The 24,349-nt window shown below is 42.2% G+C and overlaps 1 protein-coding gene across 3 annotated transcripts; it reads right to left on the bottom strand.

Moving 5' to 3' along the window:
• Positions 1-1,138: 1,138 nt before the first annotated feature.
• Positions 1,139-24,079, bottom strand: Meioc (meiosis specific with coiled-coil domain). Of its 3 annotated transcripts, none has more exons than XM_090350045.1 (9): positions 23,713-24,079; positions 22,726-22,860; positions 15,726-15,883; positions 11,515-11,619; positions 7,032-8,904; positions 6,483-6,617; positions 3,955-4,135; positions 2,664-2,873; positions 1,139-1,436 (listed from the first exon to the last, which is right to left on the bottom strand). In XM_090350045.1, exons 1-9 carry the CDS (start codon positions 24,067-24,069, stop codon positions 1,303-1,305), a joined length of 3,288 nt encoding a protein of 1,095 aa, XP_090206171.1. In that variant the 5' UTR covers positions 24,070-24,079; the 3' UTR covers positions 1,139-1,302. The 3 variants fall into 3 exon arrangements, with proteins under 3 accessions (XP_090206171.1, XP_090206172.1, XP_090206173.1); XM_090350046.1 differs by having other exon boundaries at positions 23,773-24,077; XM_090350047.1 differs by having other exon boundaries at positions 1,344-2,873; positions 23,713-24,076.
• Between the last annotated feature and the right edge of the window lie 270 nt (positions 24,080-24,349).

Below are 24,349 nucleotides of genomic sequence, written 5' to 3'. Positions count from 1 at the left end.
CACTTTGAGCCACAGTGTCACTTCCAGTTTTTGAGTGGATAATTGGAGATAAGTGTCTCAGGGACTCTTATGCCTGGGCTGGCTTCAAACTGAAATATTCATGAGTGCTAGGATTACAGGCATGAGCCACCAGTGCCCAGCTTCCAAGCATCTTAGAAAAAAGAATTTTATTGTTTTAATTGGGTTCTACAGAGGGGTTACCATTTTGTAAGTCAAGAAATTGTAACCTGTGTAGCCTTGGTACATTTCCTTCTTTGGACAATGTCACCCCTTCCTTCATTTTCCCCATGTTACCCTCCTGGTCCCTGCCCACAAGTTACACGTTTTATTGTCCATAAAGTGTATACTGAATAGCATGATTGCACTGGTTCACCCTACCTTTCTGTGCCTCTATTTTACTCTCCTAAGAAGTCACTTAAAGCAAAACCAAACACCATCAACAACTACAGCAAAAAACCCACATGATACATCTTGGTCATCCAGATTCATTTTGGTTTGCCTTAACTAGCAATAGGTGCAATGTAAAAATGTTACCTTCGTTGCTGGGAATGTGGCCTAGTGGTAGAGTGTTCACCTAGCATGCACAAAGACCCAGGTTCAATTCCTTGGTACCACATACACATAAAATGCCCGAAGTGGTGCTGTGGCTCAAGTGATAGAGTGCTACCTTTGAGAAGGCCCAAAGACAATGCCTACTGTTAAAAAAACAAAAGATTTTGTCTTTGAGGGTAATCAGGTATTATCTGAGAGTATCTGGATTGCACTGTTCTGCCACATTATTTTAATGAAATTGAGCACAGGTTCTTATCAGCTAAATGAAATTCAGATGGTTTTCTGACCCCCCCACACAAAAAAAAGCGCTAATGTAGCTGGACATCTGTGGTTCGTTCCTGTAATGCTAGCTACTCAGAAGGCTGAGATCTGAGGATTGCAGCCCAAAGCCAAGTTAGGCAGGAGAGTCTGAAACTTTAACCAAAAATCAAGAAGTAGAGCTGTTATTCAAGTGGTAGAGTACTAGCATTGAATAAGAAAGCTTAGGGACAGTGCATAGGCCCTGAGTTCAAGCCCCAGGACCCACACATAAGTGTGTACACATGCACACACACAAACATACAAATATAAAAAGTAAAACCAAATATTTTCAACAAAGTAATTTAATTTTTGAGAGACTAAATTCAGTACAATATTTGTTTTCATAACATCCAACATGTCTTATGTCAAACTTAACCACTTTCTATGCAGTGACTGTGGTGTAGTGATCTGTTTTATTTGACTACCCTCAATGTAATTCATCCAGTAGTTCTAAGGCACATCAGTGATCAAAATGTTTCTCCCTACAGTTACTCCTGCATTCTCAATCAGTTTCTTCCGCACATCATCTGAACAAAATTTATGTGGTGTGATTACACTCTTTTTATATACCAGGATTTCTAAAACTAAGGAAAACACCAACATTTTAAACATCAGTGTTTCTAGTGAAGAATATTTCAATTAAATTTCATCAGTACATTATATTATAGTTTAACTAATGCTAGAAATGTTAAAACCCAAGATCTTCTGAGTCACATAATACCAACATTTCTTATTAATGAATAAATTACATTCAATACAAAGATATTAAGTGATGAGAAACAGAAAAGGCCAAGCTTTCAAGTGCTCTTTAAAAAAAAAAAATAGAGAAGCAAACTAATGAACATAACTACACAAAATATACACTAACCAATTTCAAACTAAACTAGTTAAAGATTAACCTTAAAAAATACATTTTAGAACTTCGTGATACCCTCATAAAAGACAGCAAACTAAGGGTATTAAAACAATAGTCATTATTTTAGTTACTGTGCATAAAGTCTAAAAGATCCAGATAAAGGAAATGGTTTGTTTTGATTCAATTTAAATACTTTAAAATTGGAAACGTTTAATAATTGATAGTATAATTAAATTTTAAAGAATATACACAAATGATTTGAACAGGTTTTATATTCAGTAACTTGCATGGTTTTTATACTGGCACTTTTATCACTAATTTAGGAGAATCAGATGCATTTCCCTCCAAATACTTAAGCACTAAGATTTCAAATTTATAAATATGGTAGTATTTTAAACATTAAATTTTTACATGAATATTAGGCTTATCCCTGTTTTCCTTTGTTTCCTAGGTATTATCCAGTTTTTTAGGAAAACACTTTTATATCACAATCAAAACTTGTCTTGGTTTCTAAACTGTAACCATAATTGGGTTACAGTCACTTAGATTCATTATTTGGAATTACACTTACTAAGACAGAACTAAATGAAACTTATCTCCTAGAAGAATTTTGTATTTGCATATACCTGCACTGCAGAATGGATTTAAGCAATATTTTAGCTTGTTAGGAAATATTTAATTTACCTTAAACTTGTTATCTTTTGACTACTCAGAACTCTGACTAGAGCAATCAAGTTTACATTGGAGTTCACTTTAAGCTATCTGATTCATTCCAAGTAGAGTTTTAAATAGAAGTTAGACTTCATTAAGGTATTAACTTTAAATCTGAAAGAAAATTAATGTACTGAAAGTTTGACAAGTTCATTAAAATTCTTTAGCATGTCTTGATACATTTACTTATCAGCTTTTTAACTATTTCTTCTACTGGCATTTCTTTAATGTTTGTTTGCTTCACCTCTCTGGTTTGTTGGATTGCTACTACTTATGCTTTCATGGACTTTATCTTCACAGTTTACAGCATCTTGGAAAGCCTTTTCTACATCTGATTGGCCAGCTGTACTCGCTGTTTTTGGCAAGGTCATCTGCAGTGCACACCATAAGGTAGTACGTGCTTTCCGAGTAGCTACACACATCTCTTTAATTGCTGAAGCAAGGGCAAAAACATCTGTAAAAAAAAATATTCAGCATCATTTCATATTTGATACCATTTAAATATCCCTTAGTGCTTACAAAGCCCATTGCTATTGCTACTAAATGAATGAACACTGGTTTTATAATAAAGGGTAGCTAATTTGAGCTAAACAAAGTTTGTTTTTTTTTTTTCCCCCAGCTGCCTGAGCTTCAACTCAGGATCTCACACCTACTCAGTTTGCTTACCCACAGTTGACATTCTACTATTTGAGCCTTCAGCCTAGCGTTTTGCTGGTTGAAGATGGAGTCTTGTGGACTTTCCTTTTCAGGCCAACCTTGAACTACAATCCTCCAGGTCTCAGCCTGACTAGCTAGGATTACAGGCATGAGCACCCGTGACTGGCAGAACTTTGTTCTTAAGTTTTATTTTAAAATATTGATGCTTTCTTTCTAATATGTATGACAATGACTGTGCTTTAAGTAAAATTCAGACTATGTCTTAAGTATTCTAATTAATTGCATAAAGTTAACAAAATAGAACATAGTATTTTTGGAGCAAATAATGTGGAGATTATTTACCATTTTTTTTGTCAGTTATGGGACTTGAACTCTGGGCCTGGGCACTGTCCCTGAGCTCTTCAGCTCAAGACTACTGCCCTACCCCTTGAGCCACAGCACCACTTCCAGTTTTCAGAAGAGTCTCACTGGACTTTAGGGCACTGGCTGGCTTTGAGCTGTGATCCTCACATGTCAGCCTCCTGAGTAGGTAGGATTACACACCCAGCTGATTTGCCAGTTTTTTGGGGTTTTTTTTGCCAGTCCTGGGGCTTGAACTCAGGGCCTGAGCACTGTCCTTGGGCTTTCTCAAGGCTAGAGCTCTACCACTTGAACCATAGCACCATTTCCAGCTTTTTTCTGGGTATGTGGTACCAAGAAATTGAACCATGGTCTTCATGCATGTTAGGCAAACACTCTACCACTAGACCAAACTCCAGGCCCTTACCAATTTTTTTAAGTGTTAAACTTAGAAATACAACCTTTTAATGCAAGAATTTGATTTTAATATTCAAATTATATCACATTGCTTTACCAAAATAATTTGCATTAATATATACCTCTGTCATCTTGGCATCTAGGCACTCCTTGCCTTTGCCGATTTGAAGCATTAACAATTTCATCTTTTCTACGTGACTGTACAATGTGAATGGACTCTAGGTGTCTATCAAGTGCAGTAGAGATATTAGCATGAAGGGGAGAGCTTCGGAGACGTTCCATTTTGCCTAATAAAGTCACAACCTGAGGAAAACATTGAAAATTTTTGTAAAGTATGTAACCACACTGTGCTGCAAATAAATAATTAAATTTTAAAAAATAAAAAACTTCAGAACAAAGATGAGAACAGTGATGTACAAGAATGCTTAGTGTCACAATATGCTGGGAGAAACAACTGGAAAGGGAGGATTGTTGAGTTTTGTGTTTTCTTTTTGGCAGTACTAGGGTGTGCATTGCTGGACCTTGTACTATTTAGGTGCTCTACCACTTGAGCTATGTCCAAAGCCTTTTTCCTTTTATTATTTTTGTTAGGGTCTTCTTACTTTTTGTCTAGACCATTATCTTCCTGTTTATGCTTTCTACTTAACTACATTGCTCAAGTCTTACGTGTGTATGTCCTTACTAGGGGCTTGATCTCAGCCATGGGGCTGTCCTTTAGCTTTTTCACTTCAGGCTGGCACTCTGCTATTTGTACCTCACCTCTTCTTCCAGCTTTTTGCTGGTTAACTAAAAATAAAAGTCAACACATTTTTCTTTCTAGTCTGGGTTTGAACTAAGACCCTCATATCTCAGCTACCTGAGTAGATAGGATATAGGTATGAGCTACTGGTATCTGGCTTAGCCTTTTTAAAAATATTTTAATATATAATTTTTTGTTATTAAGGTTTCACCCTCTATTTTTTTTTTTTGGCGTGGTGGGGGGGGGCTGGTCATGAGGCTTGAACTTGGCCTGAGCACTGTCCCTGTGCTGTTCAGCTCAAAGCAATCGCCCTACCCCTTGAGCCTCAGCCCCACTTCCCATTTTCTGGAGGTTAATTGAAGATAAGATTCTTACTTTCCTAGTTAGTTTCGTGCCAGGATGGGGCTGGCTTTGAACCACAATATTCAGATCTCAGCCTCCAGAGTAGTTTGAATTACAGGTGTGAGCCACCACGCCTGGCTCACCCTCTTTTTTAAAACAGATTTTAGGAGCTGGGAACCAATGGCTCACGCCTATAAGGAATCCTAGCTACTCAAGAGGCTAAGATCAGGGGCCGGGAGTTTGGCCTAGTGGTAGAGTGCTTGCCTAGCATGCACGAAGACCGGGGTTCCATTCCTCGGTACCCCACATACATAGCAAAAAGCTGGAAGTGGTGCTGAAGCTCAAGTGGTAGAGGGCTAGCCTTGAGAAAGTCCAAGGACAGTGCTCAGTCCCTGAGCTCAAGCCCAGGACTGGCAAAAAAAAAAGAGGCTGAGATCTCAGAATCATGGTTCAGATCCAGCTTGGGCAGGAGTGTCTGATACTTTTATTTCCAATTAACCACCAGAAAACTGAAATGGAGCTGTGGGTCAAGTGGTAGAGGGCTAGCTTGAGCAAAAAAAGATTAGTGGTAGAGCACTAACTTTGAATGTAAAAGCTCAGGGACAGTGCCCAGGCCTTGAATTCAAGCCCCACAAGCAACAACAACAACAAAAAAAGGTATTTTTAAGATAGAGCCATGCTAGTGGCCAGGGGTCTGGCCTAATAGTAGAGTGCTTGCTTAGTATGTGCAAAGACCGGAATTCAGTTCCTTAGTACCACATACATAGAAAAAGCTGGAAATGGTGCTGTGGTTCAAGTGGTAGAGCTCTAGCCTTGAGAAAGCTCAGGCCCTGAGTTAAAGCCCCAGGACTGGGGGGGAGGGGCGGGAAAGATAAAACCATGCTAATTTTTCCTGGGCCAGCCTTGAACTCCAGAGTAGATGGGATTACAGGCTTACACCATCATGACTGATCTCTATTACTTTTTTTTTTTTGCCAGTCCTGGACCTTGAACTCAGGGGCCTGAGCACTGTCCTTGGGCTTTCTCAAGGCTAGCACTCTACCACTGAGCCACAGCACCATTTCTAGTTTTTTTTTTTCTATATATGTGGTATCCAGGAATCGAACCTGAGTCTTTGTGCATGCTAGCACTTTTACCACTAGGCCAAACTCCCAGCCCTCAATTACTTTTTAAGTTATTGAGTAAAATGGTTTTTCCTTTTGTAAATATTAATCTAGTTCTAGAACCAAATGTGAAGGAAACATTTCAGTTATATAAATGTGATTTAAAATCCTTTAGAACTTTGAAATGTTTTAAAAATTCATCGATTTAAAAAATTTACTATGAGGCTGGGAATGTGATCTAGTGGTAGAGTGCTCGCCTAGCATGCATGAAGTCCTGGGTTCAATTCCTTGGTACCACATACACAGAAAAAGCCGGAAGTGGCACTGTGGCTCAAGTGGCAGAGGGGCAGAGGGCTAGCCTTGAGCAAAATGTGTCCAAGGACAGTATCCAGACCCTGAGTTCAAGCCCCAGGAATGGCAAAAAAAAAAAAAAAAATTTTTCACTATGGATGTTTTTACAGCTTACTCTGGCTTGTTCTCGAAGTTCATCCACAATTAAACGATCAACTCTAGATGGGTTGGAGGTCAGCCTTGGAATTGGAGTATTATTAGTACTGGACACTTTTTTTCCTGGATAGTTCTTAGCAAGGGCTAATTCAGTCTGTAAGAAATTATATAATTTTTATGTTGAATTTTGCAAATATGATTCAACTGCTAATAGTTTTCAGTTATAAGAAATATTTTTCCTTTAAATAGAAGTTATCTTAGTATCAAAAGAAGTATAAACCAAATATAAGCCATATTTTTCTATAACACTTAATACATATAAAATATGTTAATAAAACACTGTAATACTAAAAGTTTTAATTGAATAAAGAAATCTACTTCATAAGCAAAATAAACTAAAAATTAACACATATTTTCTATTATTTCAAAGCCTCAAGCTTTTAGTCTAAGTAACCTAGCTAATTCCTTATGGCAATTAACTTAAAATACTGTACATTATAGGTGAATTCAGCTTGGAAATAAGTACCCTTAGACCACAATGGATCCATGTAAATGGACAGCTTATTACCTTTTTTCTCTCCTTTTCTAATGCTCTCCATTGTTCATAGCACTCTTCTAGACGAATGTGTAGTTCACTGGCTGGTCCACTACGGGTTTTAATTGGTCTTTGAAATCCAAAAGTTGGCACGAAACCAGAAAAGGAATTATCACCATACATCATATCATTAAAATAAGGGTATAAATGGCTTAAGTCATCATAAGAAAACAAATCATAGGAATCCAACAGTGGAACAACTGAATGGCCGAAAGGGTGAGCAGATCTTAGTGGAAACCCATTTGAGCCGAGTTGTTGAAAACCCTGATTATGCCTTAAATCTCCCATCATATAATTATTAGAAAAGCATGAAGCCTGTGTGCGATTCACACGGCTATTAATATTGCTGTCTCCACTTCCTTGTCTGTGGCTATTAAAATGACCCTGTGACTCCAACAGATCTTGATAGGTATTTTGAGATAAGGTTTCTAAATGCTTTGGACCTTCCTCAGGATCATAATGTCCACTCTGGGGTTTGGCTGGAAAATTATGTTTGTTTACATTTTCAATGATCCCATACTGCTGAGCTGAATAGTTATCACAAAATCCATTTGGCTGCTTTATTTTTTTATCTGTAACCGAGTCGAAGAGATTTTCTTCTCCAGTCTTTGTCAGTCCTTCCATGTGATTGACAGACTGGATTCTTTCTGCACCATTGTAACTAAAATCAAAGCTAGCAAATGCTGAAGGGTTTTCTTGGCAATACTTTTGAAATAGATTGCTATTTGGGGTTAAATTTGTGGATAATAGCTGGGGGAAATCTGAGGAATGGTTAGAACCTTTTGAAGCTGCACTTAAATGACTATTTAATTTCATCAAGTTACCTTGATTTCGGTAAGGAATAGGAGTGCTATTTTTTGTTTGAACATTCACCCAAGATGGTCTATTTAAATTGATACCTCCTGAAGATATTGCTGAGTTTGATAATAAATTCACTGATTTAAAATACTCAGAATTTGGGGGATCAGGTTTAGCAAACTGTTGCTTTTCTGTGACATTAGCAAAATCATTATTAGTTGGACAAGATGTATGAGGTTTTAGTCCATATTCTGATTTTAAGCCACAATCACTAGTGAATGCTGCTTCCTTTGCAAATTGTTTTTCTGACAGATGTGGTGTGGTTTTTGGAAATGCAAAATTCTGCTGGTCAGGTATGGCCTCCTCCATTTTTTTCTGATTTGCTGGTTTAACCTGGAATAACTTTGTATAGGCATCTGCTTCTACAGTTGGTGTTTCAGGTGTGCCATTGGATAACTTTTTACCATCTTGGATACTAAAACTTGAACATTTGTTAAGCTTTGCCTTATTAGGATGAGCATATTCTGGGTATCTACAGTATTCTGCATTTTCATTGTATCTATTAAATTGAGAAAGGAATATCTCTGCCCGTTTTTGCTGTAATGGTGCTTCAAGACTTTTAGCACATATTTTCTCTCTTCCGTAAGCATAAGTATCAATTCCTGATTCTTTCATGATATCGAACAGACCAGTTTGTGGTGTAAAACAGTTTTTCATAAATGGATATTCTTGGAATGTTGCCTTTGCTGTATCATTTGTCTGAATATTATAACAGTTAGAGTGATCATTTCGTGCAGGGTACATCCATTGTTCTTCAAGGTCTAAACCAGTAAATCCATGATAAAGTTCATCTATTTTTTGTTGTGGTATGAGACTACTATTATGCAGGTACTGCTTTTCCACTGCTGACACAGATTCACCACTATAAAAAGTTTGCTGAGCGATAGCTGGATCTATTGGCCTTTTGGTTTCTGTTAAGAGGTCATGGTGATCCACAAATCTGTTTGTGTTCATTGGCCAAACTGACTTTAAATTGGAAGAGCAGGTCCTATAACAAATAAATATATTTAATTACAATTACAATTAAAGTACTAAAGACTTCAAGTCTTCAGTGAAAAGGAAAAAACATTTTCAGAAATATTATCTTACCCTACCTCACCAGCCACAAACCATTTCTTTTCTTTTCTTTTGCCAGTCCTGGGGCTTGAACTTAGGGCCTGAGCACTGTCCTTGGGCTTTCTCAAGGCTGTTGGTCTGCCACTTGAGCCACAGCACCACTTCCGGCTTTTTCTATGTATGTGGTATGGAGGAATCGAACCCAGGTCTTCGTGCATGCTAGACAAGCATTCTACCACTAGGCCAAACTCTCTGCCCTCCTCAATTCTTTTCTAACTCTAAATTTTAGGGACTACCATTATCTTCAAATAATTCCTTTATCACACAAAATGTACTATATACTCTAAAGTTACAATCATGCATTAAATAAAGATGTTTCAGTCAACCATGGACCACAAATATGATGGAAATCTAAGATTATAATGAAGCTGGAAAATTCCTGTTGTCTAGTGAGATCATAGCCATCATTATGTCTTTGTAGCACAAAGTATTACTCCTGAGTCTGTAATTCTGATGAAAATAAGCATGGGATTAACCTACTGTCAGTCACATAATAGTATAGTATAATATTTTTGATATATGATACTAGGTCATTGTAGTAACTATGATGTAATTAGGAATGCTATGTAATGCATATAAGTATACTACACATTTTATACTAGTATTTGGGCTTGAACTCAAGACCTCTTGTGCTTCACAGCTGGTTCTCTTTTTTTTTTTGCCAATCCTGGGCTTGGGCTCAGGGCATGAGTACTGTCCTTGGGTTTTCTCAAGGCTAGAGCTCTACCACTTGAGCCACAGAACCACTTCTGGCTTTTTTTCTATGTATGTGGTACCGAGGAATCGAACCCTGGTCTTTGTGCATGCTACGCAAGCACTCTTACCACTTGGCCAAACTGGTTCTCTATCACTTGAACCATAGGTACACTTCTGACTTTTTACTGGTTAATTGGCGATAAGAGTCTCTCAGGTTTGTCTGCCTGAGCTAACTCGGAGACACAGTTCTCAAATCTCAGTCTCCTGACTATCTAGGATTATATGCATGAGTCACGGGACCTGGCTTTATTGTTATTGCTATTTTATAAAGTGTACTCTTACTAATTTTGGGGGGAGGGCGGGGTAGTCCTGAGGCTTAATGAATTCGGGGCCTGGAGGCCATCCCTGAGTTATTATGCTCAAGGCTGGTGCTTTACCACTTGAGCCACAGCTGTTTGCTTTTGTGTGTTTCATTAAGTGGAGTTAAGAATCTCAAGGATGCCAGGCACCCTGTGGCTCATCCCATAGTCCTAGCTACTTAGGAGGCTGAGATCTGAAGATCACAGTTCAGAGCCAGCCAGGGCAAGAAAAATCTGTGACTTTTTTTCTTTTTTTTCTTTCTTTTTTTTTTTTTTTGGTGGGACTCAAGGCTTGATCTCAGGGTCTAAATTCAAAGCTAGTGCTCTTCCACTTGGAGCCACAGCTCCACTTCCAGTTTTCTGGTGGTTAACTGGAGATAAGAATCTCATGGCCTTTCTTGCCTGAGCTGGCTTCAAACCATGATCTGAGCTCAGCCTCCTGAGTAGCTAGGATTACAGGAGTGAGCCACCAGTGCCTGGTTTGTGAGATTCTTATCTCTAACGTTCAAAGTGTTAGGGAGCTATCCTTGAGCACAAAAGCTCAGGGACAGTGTCTAGGCCCTGAGTTCAAGCCCCATGACTGACCCCCCCAAAAAAGGTCTCAAAGACTTTCCTGGCTTTGAACCTAGATCCTCAGATTTCAGCCTCTTGAGTAACTGGATTACAAGTATGAGCCATCAGTGCCCAGCTGGAATTTAGCCCATGAACTCAGAGAATTAACTGGATTATGCAAGAACAATTTTACAAACGATGTGTATATATGCATATATATGTATATATATATATATATACATATATGTGTGTATATTTTTTTTGCCAGGCCTAGGTCTTGAACTCAGGGCCTGGGCACTGTCCTTGACCTTTCTCAAGGCTAACACTCTACCACTTGAGCCACAGTACTAATTCTGACTTTGTCTATGTATATGGTACCAAGGGATGGAAGCCAGGGCTTCTTGCATGGTAGGCAAGGTCTCTACCACTAGGCCACATCTGAAATGATAGGTTTTTTTTTTTGCCGGGCTTGGGCTTGGGCTCGGGCTCAGGGCCTGAGCACTGTCCTTGGACTTTCTCAAGGCTAGAGCTCTACCACTTGAGCCTCAGCACCACTTCCAGCTTTTTTCTATGTATGTGGTACCAAGGAATCGAACCTGGGTATTTGTGCATGCTAGGCAAGCACTCTACCACTAGGCCAAACTCCCGGCCCCAAAATGATAGGTTTTTAAGTAAATGAAACCTTAGACTAAACTTCCAATTGTATGACAAATATTGCAGAAAATCAATATTCTTAGAGACAAATATTTGAATTAAGGTATCTACTGTCAGATGATCTACTATTAAATAAAATTCAAAGTTAAAAAACAGGGTAACCTAGTAGATGTGTATTTAAAAGCGTATTATACACTATAAAGTTTATATAATATACCAACCCTTCAGCAAAATATGTCTGGGACTTATCTTGTTCTTCCAAAATGTTAGATACAAGTCCATATAAGTCTGTTTCACTGCCATAGTCATTTCTTTCCGTTTGAATCCTAAAAACGAATATCACGTGTAAACTTTTATTTGCATTAAAATACAGTATTGATTTCTCCTTCCAGATATATCCTATCATTATTTTTCTACAAAGTATCTGAACTAACACTAAACTATTATCTCAAATTATTTCAAATACAGAAGGACAAATTAGGGTAGTGGGCCAGGTAGGAGCAATGACTCACCCTTGTAATCCTAGCTACTCAGGAGGCTGAGATCTTAGGATCAAGGTTCAAAGCCAGCCCGGGCACAAAAGGACCCGAGATTCTTTTTTTTTTTTTTTTTTTTTTGCCAGTCCTGGGCTTGAGCTCAGGGCCTGAGCACTGTCCTTGGACTTTCTCAAGGCTAGAGCTCTACCACTTGAGCTTCAGCACCACTTCCGGCTTTTTTCTATGTATGTGGTACCGAGGAATAGAACCCGGGTCTTCATGCATGCTAGGCAAGCACTTTAACCACTAGGCCAAACTCCCGGCCCCGGACCCGACATTCTTATCTCCAATTAACTTCTAGAAAACAGGAAGTGGGCTTGGTTCAAAGGTAGGGTGCTAGCCATGAGCTGAAGAGTTCAGGGACAACGCCCAACTGCAAGAGTAGTGCAGTATCCTTGAGCTTAGGTACAGCACCCAGGCCAAGTTCAATCCCTATAACTCACCAAAAAAAATAAATAATTAGGGTAGTGGCATAAGCCTTATTCCCAGCAGGCTATGTAGACTGAGGCAGGAGGATTAAGAGCTTGAGGCTAGCCTGGACTGCATAGTGAAACTGTCAAAGGGGGAAGGGAAAGACTCAAGAATATGTTCTAGCTAGGCGTGGTGGCCCACACCTGTATGTGAGCCTGTATGTGAGATCTCAGGAGGCTGAGATTTGAGGATCAAGGTTCAAAGCCAGCCTGGGCACTAAAGAACGTGAGACTCATCTCCAATTAATTACTAGAAAACCAGAAGTGGAGCTGTGACTCTAGGAGTAGAGCTCAGGGACAGTGCCCAGGCCCAGAGTTCAAGCCCCAGGGCCAAAAAAAAAAAAAGAATGTTATACTTTGGCATATTTTTTTTGGCAGGGGGTAGAACCTAGCATTTTTATTTAGGTCTTCATTAAACTATTGGAATTGAGAACCAGACATACATAATAAACTTCCAAAAATAGATCCTGAAAGGTACTTTCTGCTTATGGGAAGCAGTCATGGAATAAGCATATAAACAAGCTAGTTTCTATGTACCACACCAGCCAAGTCTGCTTTCTCCATGGCCAGCTGCACCAGCTCTGCCCTCCCTTCTGTTAACACCACCAGCCAGACCCCCTGTAGGTCTAACCCAAGGTTTTTCTGTAGGACACACACCTTGGCCTACCTGGGAATGCTGGACACGTGTTGTTAAAGGAATCATGGTGTTGAGGGGGGAAAAAAAGTTTTTTAAGCTGCAATCTGAGGTGATGGCTTCTCTGTACTTATGCCATACCACAGAATACAATAAATAAACATTAGAAAAAGTTCAAGTATGAAACGATTGGCATAAAGTTTAACCTATATATTTCTCCATTTCAGATCCATCCTGTGTCTAGTTCAAATGCTTACCTCTTATTTTCCCATAACATATGTTATTCATTTTAGGTCAAGGTATAAATCTCTGACATATATAATGTTTGAGATTTGCTTGGTACCAGACCTGTTCCTGAACGCATGTCTTGCCCTGATTATAGTAACACCTGCTCAGTCTCTTCATTTGTGATTTGAGAACCACATAAACCCACTGTTCTAATTTTTTTTTTTTTTTTTGCCAGTCTTAGGCGCTTGAACTCAGGTCCTGGGCACTGTCCTTGAGTTTTCTCAAGGCTACCGCTCTACCACTTACAGTTTTTTCTATACAGAAAAGTACATGTGGTAATAAGGAATCTAACCCAAGGCTTCATGCATGCTAGGCAATCATTCAACTACTAGGCTACACACTCCCTCTGCCTCCCACATTGTTCTAATTTCATGACTGTACTATACACTAAATTTAAAAAGTGAACTGTTAGGCTGGGAGTTTGGCCTAGTGGTAGCGTGCTTGCCTAGCATGCACGAAGACCCAGGTTTGATTCCTTGGTACCACATACATAGAAAAATGTCAGAAGTGGTGCTGTGGCTCAAGTGGTCGAGCTCTAGCCTTGAGAACACCCAAGGACAGCACTCAGGCCCTGAGCCCAAGCCCAGGACTGGCCCCCCACAAAAAGTGAACTGTTATATGGTAATCTTAGATATCATGAGATTGTTTCCTTAAATGTGACAGCTTGTGAGCCAAAAGTAGTTACTGGTTGGAGTTCCATGTTCCTGAAACCCTAGCTAGTAACTAATATTGTTCAACTAACACAAAATATAAAAATTAAAAATATACTTCATATGGTTTTTGGACATTTCTTTCCTAGAAGTAATGTTTGGTTTTAAAATAAAACTTCAGAGCTGGGGACAATGGCTAAAGCCTGTAATCCTAGCTACTCAGGAGGCTGAGATCTGAGGATCAAAGTTCAAAGCCAGCCCCGGGCACTAAAGACTCTGAGACTCTTATTTCCAATTAAACACTTGAAAACAGGAAGAGGAACTGTGGCTCGAGTGATAGCCTTGAGCTGAAGAGCTCAAAGACAGTGCCTAGGCCCAGAGTTCAAGTCCCTTGACTCACAAAAATATAAATAAATTAAATTAAGAAATAAAACTTCAGGCCGGGAGCGTGGCCTAGAGTAGCATGGTTGCCTAGCATGCACAAAGTCCTGGCCCCTGGGTTCTGTTCCATAGAAACACATACACAGAAAAGCTGGATATGGTGCTGTATGTAGCTCCAGTGGCAGAGAGCTAGCCTTGAGCAAAAAGTGTCTAAAGACAGTGCCTAGGCCTTGAGTTCAAGCCCCAGGACTGGAAAAACTAAAATAAGCTCAGTGCCAGTAGTTCATGTCTATATGAAGAAGGAGGAAGAGGAGGAGGAGGAGGAAGAAGGAAAGGGGGAGAAGGAGTAGAAGAAGGGGAGGAAGATAGCTGGAAGTAGATCTGTGGCTCAAGTGGTAGAATGCTAGCCTCGAGCAAAAGCTGCTCAGGGTCAGTGCCAGTCCCTCACTTTTTTTTGCTAAGACTGGCAAAAAGGAAAAGGGAAGGAAGGAAGGGAGGGAGGGAGGGAAGGAAAGAATAAAAGAAGGAAGAAAGGAAGGAAGGAAGGAAGGAAAGAGAGAGAGATGCTTCTGGGTACCAGTGGCTCATGCCTATAATCTTAGCTACTTAGGAGGCTGAAACCTGAGGATTACAGTTTGGAGCCAGCCCAAGCAAAGAAGTCTGTGAGCCTCATCTCCAATTTACCACCAGAAAATTGGAAGTGGATTTGTGGTTGAAGTAGTAGAGTGCTATCCTTGAGTAAAAAAGCTCAGGGCCAGCACCCAGGTCCTGAGTTCAAGTCCTCGACTGACAAGAAAAAAAGAAAAATGCTGATTTAGGAATAAGTCTAATACATCTTGGTTCCTATATAATCAAACTTAAAAACACCACATTTAGCCAAGCATTGGTGGCCCATGCCTATAATCCTAGCTTCAGGAGGACATATCTGAGGACCCTGTTTCGAAGCCATCCTGGTCAGGAAGTCTGGTCAGGAAAGTCCTTAAGTCCATGAGACTGTTATTTCCAATCAACTACCAAAAGAGCCAGAAGTGGAGCTGTGGCTCAAGTGGTAAAATACCAGCCTTAATTGAAGCTCATGGATACTACCCAGGCCTTGAGTTCAAGCTCCAGGACTGACACACGCATGCACTCGCGTATGCATGCACACACACAATGCCACATTTGCCAGTCATTAATGGCTCACACCTGTAATCCTAACTAGCTCCTCAGGAAGCTGAGAACTGAGGATCATGGTTCAAAGTCAGCCCAGGCAGGAAAGTCCATGAGACTTGTATCACCATTTAACCAAAAAGAGCTGGAAGTAGAACAGTGGGTCAAGTGGTAGAGCATTAACTTTGAGCACAAAAAGTTCAAGAACAGTGCCCACACCCTGAATTCAAGACCCAGGACTGGCACATGTGTGCGCATGCATGCGCGTGTGTACACACACACACACACACACACAGCTTGAGAAATCTTAATTTATTAATTTACCTGTTCTTTACACTGATCTGAGAATTAGAAGGTTGTTTAATATCATCACCATAACTAGACCATGGTGCATAGAAAAGTGAAGAATCTATAGAACTTGCATATTCTGTTGATGAAGAAAGTGGAGTGTAGGTCTGCCTTAGGTCTACAGTGTCTTCATTCTGAAAATTTAAAGAGACATTGGTCCATTGACACATCAAAACTTTATTACAGAGTATTAACAAAATAGTAAGAAATCAAAAGAAGTAACAAAAGTGGTTAATATTTGCTATCATATTTAAATGTAGACTTAAACACCAAATTTTTTCTGGCTCAGGTTGCTGGTGGAACTATAATTCTAACTGTTCAGGAGGCTAAGAACTGAGGATCATGGTTCAAAGCCCCCCCATCCCCCCACACACAAACACATGCACAGACATACACACACCACCACCACCACCACCACCACCACCAGAAAAAAAAACTAGAAGTGGAATTATGGTGCAAGTAGTGCAGCTATAGCATTAAACAAATACTTTGGGGAGACTAAGACACCCTGGGTTCAGGCCCCAGTATCAACACAAACAAAAAAACGCTAGGTGCCAATGGCCTGTAACCTTAACTACAAGGGAGGCTGCCATTGCTGGGATTACAGTGTGGGCCCAGCCCATGCAAAAAAATGTTCTCCAGATAGGTTTTCCAACCAAAAGCTAGATGTAGTGGCTCACACATGTTATCCTAGCTACCAGGAAACCTAACATAGATTGATCTTGCCCAGGCACACAAACATAGGTCTGGACAGAAATTGATATCCTATCTCAAAAATAATGAGCAGGGTGCCAGCAGTGGAGGAGGTTCATGCCTGTAATCCTAGCTACTCAGGAGGCTAAGATCTGAGGATCGAGGTTCAAAGCCAGCCTGAGCACTAAAGTCTGTGAGACTAATCTCCAATTAACCATTAGAAGTCTGGAAGTGGCACTGTGGCTCAAGAGGTAGGCCTAACATTCAAGCCCCATGACCGACAAAAATAATAATAAGCAGGGACCAGGAGCGTGGCCTACTGTAAGAGTGCTTATCTAGCATGCACGAAGACCCAGGTTCGATTCCTTGGTGCCACATTCACAGAATAAAGCCATCATAAGTGGGGCTATGGCTCAAGTGATAGAGCTCTAGCCTTGAGAAAGCCCAAGAACAGTGCTCATGCAATAAGTACCAGCCCCTGGACTAGCAAAGTAATAATAATAATAATAATAATAATAATAATAATAATAATAATAATGAGCAAAACTCAGGACTGATGGTATGGTGAAAGTGACTATTTAGCAAATTCCAGTACTGCCAAACAAACAAATAAAAATGAAAAGCTGGGCCAGGAGCCTAGCCTGTTGGTAGAGTGCTTGCCTAGCATGCAGAAAGTTCCGGGATCGATTCCTTGGCACCACATACACAGAAAAAGCTGGAGGCTGTGTTGTGACTCAAGTAGTAGAGCACTAGCCTTGAGAAGGCTCAAGGACAGTAACCAGGCCCTGAGTTCAAGCCCCAGGACTGGCAAAAGAAAAAAGAAAATAAAAGAAAAGCTATGTAAAGTGTTATTTGTTTGGAAATGTTAAAGATATTCTAGGCTGGGAGTTTGGCTTCATGCCTAGCACACATGAAGACCTGGGTTCGATTCCTCAGTACCACATACATAGAAAAAAAAAAACAGAAATGATGCTGTGGCTCAAGTGGTAGAGCTCTAGCCATGAGAAAGCCCAGAACTGGCCAAAAAAAAAAAAAAAGAAAGATATTATTTGTTGTTGTTCGTGGATTTGAACTTGGGCCTTAGAACTGGCCAAAAAAAAAAAAAAAGAAAGATATTATTTGTTGTTGTTTGTGGATTTGAACTTGGGCCAGTCTCAGAGCTCTTTTACTCAAGGCTAGCTCTCTACCACTTCAAGTCACAGCACCACTTCTGGTTTTCTGGTTGTTAATTGAAGATAAGACTCTCACAGACTGAACTGCCAAAGTTGGGTTTGAACCATGATCCACAGATCTCAGCCTCCTGAGTATCTAGAATTACAGGTGTGAGCCACCAGTGCCTGGCTAAAGTTTTTTAGTTGTTTTTATTTTCTTAATCAAAATTTATATACGAAGAAAAGACATTCTCCCCCTACCCCCTACCCCTGGGTACTGGGGCTTGAACTCAGCTTGGGCAATGTTCCATTTTTGCACTCAAGGTTAGTACTCTGCCACAGTTCCACTTTTGGCTTTTTGATGGTTAATGGAAGATGAAACATTCTCTTGGACTTGGCTACTTGGATGGACTTTGAACCGTGATCCTCAGATCTCACCTCCTGAGTAGTTAGGATTTCAGGTATGAGTCACCTACACCTGGCTAAAAGAACTGTTCAAAGTATTTCTAGTTTTTTTTTCTTACTACACACAGGTTTAAAATACAATAAATATACTATATTAAATTTATACTATACCAACAAAATATAAAACTTAGTAATTCCCTATTGTCTAACATAAGAATCTCAACAGACTTTACAAATATTTGTATAAATTTTAGTTACTACTATTTTATTTGAACCAACAATTGTATATAGCTTATGATTATTAAGTTGGAGGGAAGGGTTTTTAGTTAAGAGTGCCAAGAAAATCTACCTCAACAGAATTTCATAATAATTTTTTTTTTGCCAGTCTTGGGCTTGGGCTCATGGCCTGAGCACTGTCCTTGGACTTTCTCAAGGCTAGAGCTCTACCACTTGAGATTCAGCACCACTTCTGGCTTTTTTCTATATATATGGTACTGAGGAATTGAACCCGGGTCTTCATGCATACTAGGCAAGCACTTTACCACTAGGCCAAACTCCAGCCCCTCATAATAACTTTTTAAAATTAATACTTCTTGCTTTTTTTGCTGATGGTCCTGCCCAGGCTGGCTTTGAACTGTGATCCTCAGATCTCAGCCTCCTGAGTAGCTGGAATTACAGGAGTGAGTCACCAGTGCCTGCCTTTTAATAGTGTCTTTCATTACAGGATAGGGAAGCTAAGGCATAGTTTTGTTAAGCATTAAGTTAGGCTTAGAGCCAGGCACCAGTGACTCAGACCTATAATCCTCACTACACTGGAGGCTGAGATCTGAGGACTGTGGTTTCCCATGCAGTAAAGTCCATGAGTCTTTTATCTCTGATAAAGCACCAAAAAGCTAGAAGTATAGCTATGGGTCAAGTGGTAGACCCCCCTAGACTTGATGAAAAAAGCCCAGGGGCCCAGGAGTTTGGCCTAGTGGTAGAGTGCTTGCCTAGCATGCACAAAGACCGGGTTCGATTCCTCGGTACCACATACATTGAAAAAAGCTGGAAGTGGTGCTGAGGCTCAAGTGGTAGAGTGCTAAGCCTTGAGAAAGTCCAAGGACAGTGCTCAGGCCGTGAGCCCAAGCCCAGGACTGGCAAAAAAAAAAAAAAAAGCCCAGGACCTGAGTTCAAGCCCCAGTAGTGACCAAAAATAATATATATTAAGCTTAGAGAAATGCAAATAATTTTATTTAAAATAATTTGACCAGATCATTAATGTTGATATCATTAATACTTTGAATTATAGCAATATATAGAAATAAAATATTTTAGGGCCGGAAGTTTGGCCTAGTGGTTAAAGTGCTTGCCTAGCATGCATGAAGACCCGGGTTCGATTCCTCGGTACCACATACGTAGAAAAAAGCTGGAAGTGGTGCTGAGGCTCAAGTGGTAGTGCTCTAGCCTTGAGAAAGTCCAAGGACAGTGCTCAGGCCCTGAGCTCAAGCCCAGGACTGGCAAAAAAAAAAAAAAAGAAATAAAATATTTTACACAAGTGCTAGTATCTCACATCTGTAATTCTAACTACTCATGAGGCTATAATCTGAGGACTACTATTACAAGATAGTCTGATTCCAGGTCAGACTAGCAAAAGGCTGAAACTGGAGACATGGCTCAAGTAGTAAAGCAGCAACTATGAGCAAAGCAAAAGGCAAGCTAGCCAGAGACCCCAGTTCAAATCCTCATATCTGAGTGTCAGCTGAGTATTAGTTGCTCAAACCGGTAATCTCAGCTACTCAGGAGGCTGATACCTGAGGTTTGCAGTTCAAAGTCAGCCTGGGCTTTATGAGACTCTATCTCCAATAAATTTCTCAGAAATAACTAGAAGTGGTGCTGTGGTTCACTGGTAGCGCACTAGCCTCGAGCAAAAGAAGCTCTGGAACAGTGCCCAGACCCTGAGTTCGAGCCCCAAGACCAAAATCCACAGCAAAAAAAAAAAAAGGGAATATTAAAGCCAGATAATAAGGGGGTAAAGATATTTTTTAAATTAGCAATAAGTATATTTGAGACAAAAAAATATTTTCAATAAATGAAGTATTTTTTTCTTACTTTTTTTTTCCAGTCCTGGGGCTTGAACTTAGGGCCTGAGCACTGTCCTTGGGCTTCTCTCAAGGCTAGAGCTCTACCACTTGAGCAACAGCACCATTTCTAGCTTTTTTCTATGTATGTGGTACTGTAGAGGAATCGAACCCAGGTCTTCGTGCATGCTAGGCAAGCACTCTACCATTAGGCCAAGCACCCGGCCCCAATAAGTAACTTTTCTTTTTTTTTTAAACATTCCTGTCATCATGTTATACTGAGGATAAGATGGAAGCAACAGGAAATGAAAAAATATATTCCTTAGACTCAAGTATGTATCCTTCAAGCTATTTAAAATGTTTTCCCACTTTTTCAGGTCTTAACCATAGAATTATTTAAACACTTATGAGACTGAGGATGTAAGTCAGTGGCAGAGCACTTTCCTAGGTTCTGAATTTGATTCCCAGGAAATGAAAGAAGATAGGGGGAGGGAGCAAGGAGGGAGGGAGGGAAGGAAATAAAGAGACAAAGAGAAAGAGAAAGAAAGAAAAAGGAAAGATGGCCGGGAGTTTGGCCTAGTGGTAGAGTGCTTGCCTAGCATTCATGAAGATCCACGTTCGATTCCTCGGTACCACATACACAAAAAAGCTGGAAGTGGTGCTGTGGTTCAAAGTGGTAGAGCGCTAGCCTTGAACAAAAAACCTTGTCTTGAATTCAAGCCCCAACAACCAACAACAAAAAAAATGGAGGGAGAGAGTGAGAGAGACAGAGACACAAAGAAAAAGACAAAGGAAGTTGGGGAGGGGAGAGAAAGAACCAGAGAAGGGGAGAAGGGAGGAATGGAGAAGGGAAAAGAGAGAAAATAAGGGAAGACACATACATAAAAAAAAATATATATATATAGCTATGCAATGGTAGCTCAGGGTAATAACCCTATTCATAAGGCAGAGATCTGAGGATTAAGATTGGAAGACAGCCAGGGCAGGAAAGTCTGCCAGACTTATCTCTACTAACTACCAAAAAAGATGGCTCAGAAGGTAGAATGCTAGCCTTGAGCAAAGCACAAGAATGGTGCTCAGGCCATGAGTTCAAGCCCCAGGACTGGCTGCGTGCACCCCCCCCCACACACACAGATAAAGTTGTAGAGGAGGGAAGAGTGGAGAGTAGAAGGAAAGGGAGGGAGGGGAAGAGACAGACACAGCTGAAGAGAGAAAAGAGAAGAAAAGGAGTAGGGATGGCCGGGAGTTTGGCCTAGTGGTTAAAGTGCTTGCCTGACATGCACGAAGACCCGGGTTCAATTCCTCGGTACCACATACATAGCAAAAAGCTGGAAGTGGTGCTGAGGCTCAAGTGGTAGAGCTCTAGCCTTGAGAAAGTCCAAGGACAGTGCTCAGGCCCTGAGCTCAAGCCCAGGACTGGCAAAAAAAAAAAAAAAAAGAAAAGGAGTAGGGAGAAGGAAGGGAAGATGGAAGAAAAAGTTGGAAAAGGAGGAGACACAGAAAAGGAGACTCAGAAAGCTGAGGAAGGGAGAAGAGGAGAGGGAAGGGATTGAAGAAGAAAGGAGGAGTGCAATACAAAACAATAATAAGAAAACTGGAGAGAGGAAGGGAAGGGAGGAAAAGGGCAAGGAAAGGAGAGCAGGAGAGACAAGACTGAAAAGGCACAAAGCTGAGGATGGGAGAGGACGAGAGAGGAGAGAAGGAAGAAAGAAGAGGAGAGCAGGACAGAGACACAAGTTGGAGGACGACAGAGAGGAGAGTGATCAGGAGAGACAGACACAGAAAGAGAGAAGCTGGGTTTCAGTGGCTTATCCCTATACTGGCTACGCAAGAGTCTGGGCTCCGAAGGATCATGGTGGGAAGCTAGTCTGGGGAGGGGGGGATCTTTACTAGACTCATCTCCAAACTAGCAGTTGGTGTATCATACCTTTAATCTTAACTATTCAGGAGGTTTAGCTCTGAGAATCATGGTTCCAAGTCCTCCCAGAAAGGAAAGTCTGGACACTCATCCCCAATTAACATGCAAAAAGCTGGCAGAGGAGCTGTGGCAACAACCAGCCTTGAGTGGACGAATCTAGAGTACAACACCCAGACCTTGAGCTCAAGTCCTAGTACTGATTCAAATACAAAATAAGTGCCAAAAGGCTGTGCTGGAGAACTGAGTACCAAGAGCTCATGCCTATAATCCTAGCAACTCAAGAGGCTGAGATCTTAAGTTAGAAGTACAAAGCCAGCCTGGGCAGGAAAATCCATGAGACTCATCTCTAACTAACCACCAGAAATCTGGAAGTGGCCCTGTGGCTCAAAGTGGTAGAGCACTATCATTGAGAGAAAAAGCTCAAGGACAGTACCCCAGGCCTTGAGTTCAAGCCTCATAACCAACCAAAACAAAAAAACTGTGCTGGAGGTGTGGCTCAGTGGAGCAAGCAAGACTAAGGAGGGTGAGAATTCTGAATTTACTTGGTAAGTGAGAGAGGGGGGAAGGGAGGGAGGGAGGGAGGGAGGGAGGGAGGGAGGGAGAGAAAGAGAGAGAGAGAGAGAGAGAGAGAGAGAGAGAGAGAGAGAGAGAGAGAGAGAGAGAGAGAAAGCCAGATTGGCTATGAACCTGCCTGGCTAAGTGAATCATGTCTAGAGTGAACAACATAAGTAAGGGCAAGTTTCTGAATGGACCTGAGATTTGTAGCAATCGCAGAAGGACGCAGAGCCCGTGAGCATGACGCTGTTGAACACATCGGACAGTCTACTGCTGGGGTCCACACTGAGATTCCAGCAGCGACTCGCAGCTCCCCGGAACGCTACTTTCGGCTGCTCAAAACGAGAAAATGAGACACGAGAGGAGAGCCAGCGGGTTACCCACCATGTAGAATGACAGGCAAGGAAAAAGTCATGCGGCCCTTCACGGGTTGACTCTCCTTCTAACCTTTCTCTCTCCCAGGGTGGCGGGCAAAAAAGTGTCCCTCCTTTCATGTCCCAGAAATCCTCTCTCTGCTCTGGGCCGCCTGCGTTAGGAAGCTCAACGCCAGGACAGGCCGTCGTGCCCCCCATCCCCACCCCCACCCCACCTTAAAAGGCGCTGGCGCTCCCCACCAAGGCAGGCTCCACGCCCTGACAGGCCATGGTCACTCGCCCCTGCAGCACACCCCCCCTCCGCGGCCCGCCTTGTGAGGCCTGGAGCTCAACGCCATGACAGGCCCCACACCACCCCAGGCCATCGTCACTACCCCCTGCAACTCTTCCCCCGCCCCCACCACCCCGCGTTGTGAGGCCTGGCGCTCAACGCCAAGGCAGGACCTGGTCCATGTCCACCTTCCGCGTTATAAGGCCTAGGCACTTACCACCATGACAGACCCTCAGCCTGTCGTCAGCGCCACCCCCCACCCAACATTACTGCGTTCAACGCCGTGACAGGTTCTCGCCGGTTCCTCAGGTTGTGGAGGGGTCCGAGTGGACCCTCGGTCCCAGCGGCGCGCCCCCCCCACCCCCCGCGGCCGTCCCCAAAGCACAGCCTGGGTGTCCCGCCCCGTCCCCTTCTCCACCCTCCTGAGGGAACCCTGCGGGGGACCTTGCTCATTCCTCCAGCCTCTGCTCTGGGTCACCATCCTGCAAGCCTGGCCACCCACACCCCCGGGGGTGCCCGGGCCCGTTCCCACCCGTTACCTCAGGTCCCTCCCTCAGGCCTGGGGGGTGAGGGGGCGAGCAGGTGTCTCCGCCTCTCACCTCCATGGGGCCCCCCAGCACCTTCCGGATCAGGTACAGCTCCTTGGGGTACGGGAGTGAGGGAGGGCGTCGAGGCCCGACTCCCTCAGCCCGCACCCCACCGCTGGTGCCGCCGCCCCGGGCACTGCCTGGAGCCGGTCCGTGGGTGGGGGGCTGGAGCGGGGAAGGTGGGGCCGGAGAAAGGCCGTTACATCGCCTGCGGTGGACTCGTGACCCTGGCACGCGCCTGGGCACCGGCCGGCTGTGCCCTGTCTCGCCCCCTCCTTGGGGGCCTCTGTCTCGCTTAGAACCCCTCATTGGCCTGCTGTCCGGCCAATGGGCAACCGACTCCCCGGAGTCTGTTACCACCTCGGAGACGAGGCTAGGAATGGACGGTTGGCCCACCTCCTTCTCCCACAGCTTATGAGCATTTCCCGCTCAAAGTAAGCTCTCTCGTGATTGGTCCGCATGGAAACGTACCAGCCCGCTGATTGGCTAAGACGAGGGCGCTGGCCTACTGGGTTGAAGTAAGGGGTGGGCTTGCTGGGAAGATTTGGGAAGTCGCTCAGCAACAAGAGGCTCTCGGAGGCCGCGGCCT

This window comes from Megascapheus bottae, chromosome 17, assembly GCF_031878675.1.
Source record: "Megascapheus bottae isolate mThoBot1 chromosome 17, mThoBot2.hap1, whole genome shotgun sequence".
Lineage (NCBI taxonomy): Eukaryota > Metazoa > Chordata > Mammalia > Rodentia > Geomyidae > Megascapheus > Megascapheus bottae.
Note: the sequence above shows the minus strand (reverse complement) of the source record. Positions and strands in the feature narration are given on the sequence as shown.

Coding starts and splice junctions, on each gene's coding strand:
- Meioc (XM_090350045.1), bottom strand. CDS start 24,069: ATGAGGGGTTCTAAGCGAGACAGAGGCCCCCAAGGAGGGGGCGAGACA. Junction 15,884..22,725: donor GCGATTGCTACAAATCTCAG/GTCCATTCAGAA, acceptor TTAAATTTTCAG/AATGAAGACACTGTAGACCT. Junction 11,620..15,725: donor CAGATCAGTGTAAAGAACAG/GTAAATTAATAA, acceptor ATTCGTTTTTAG/GATTCAAACGGAAAGAAATG.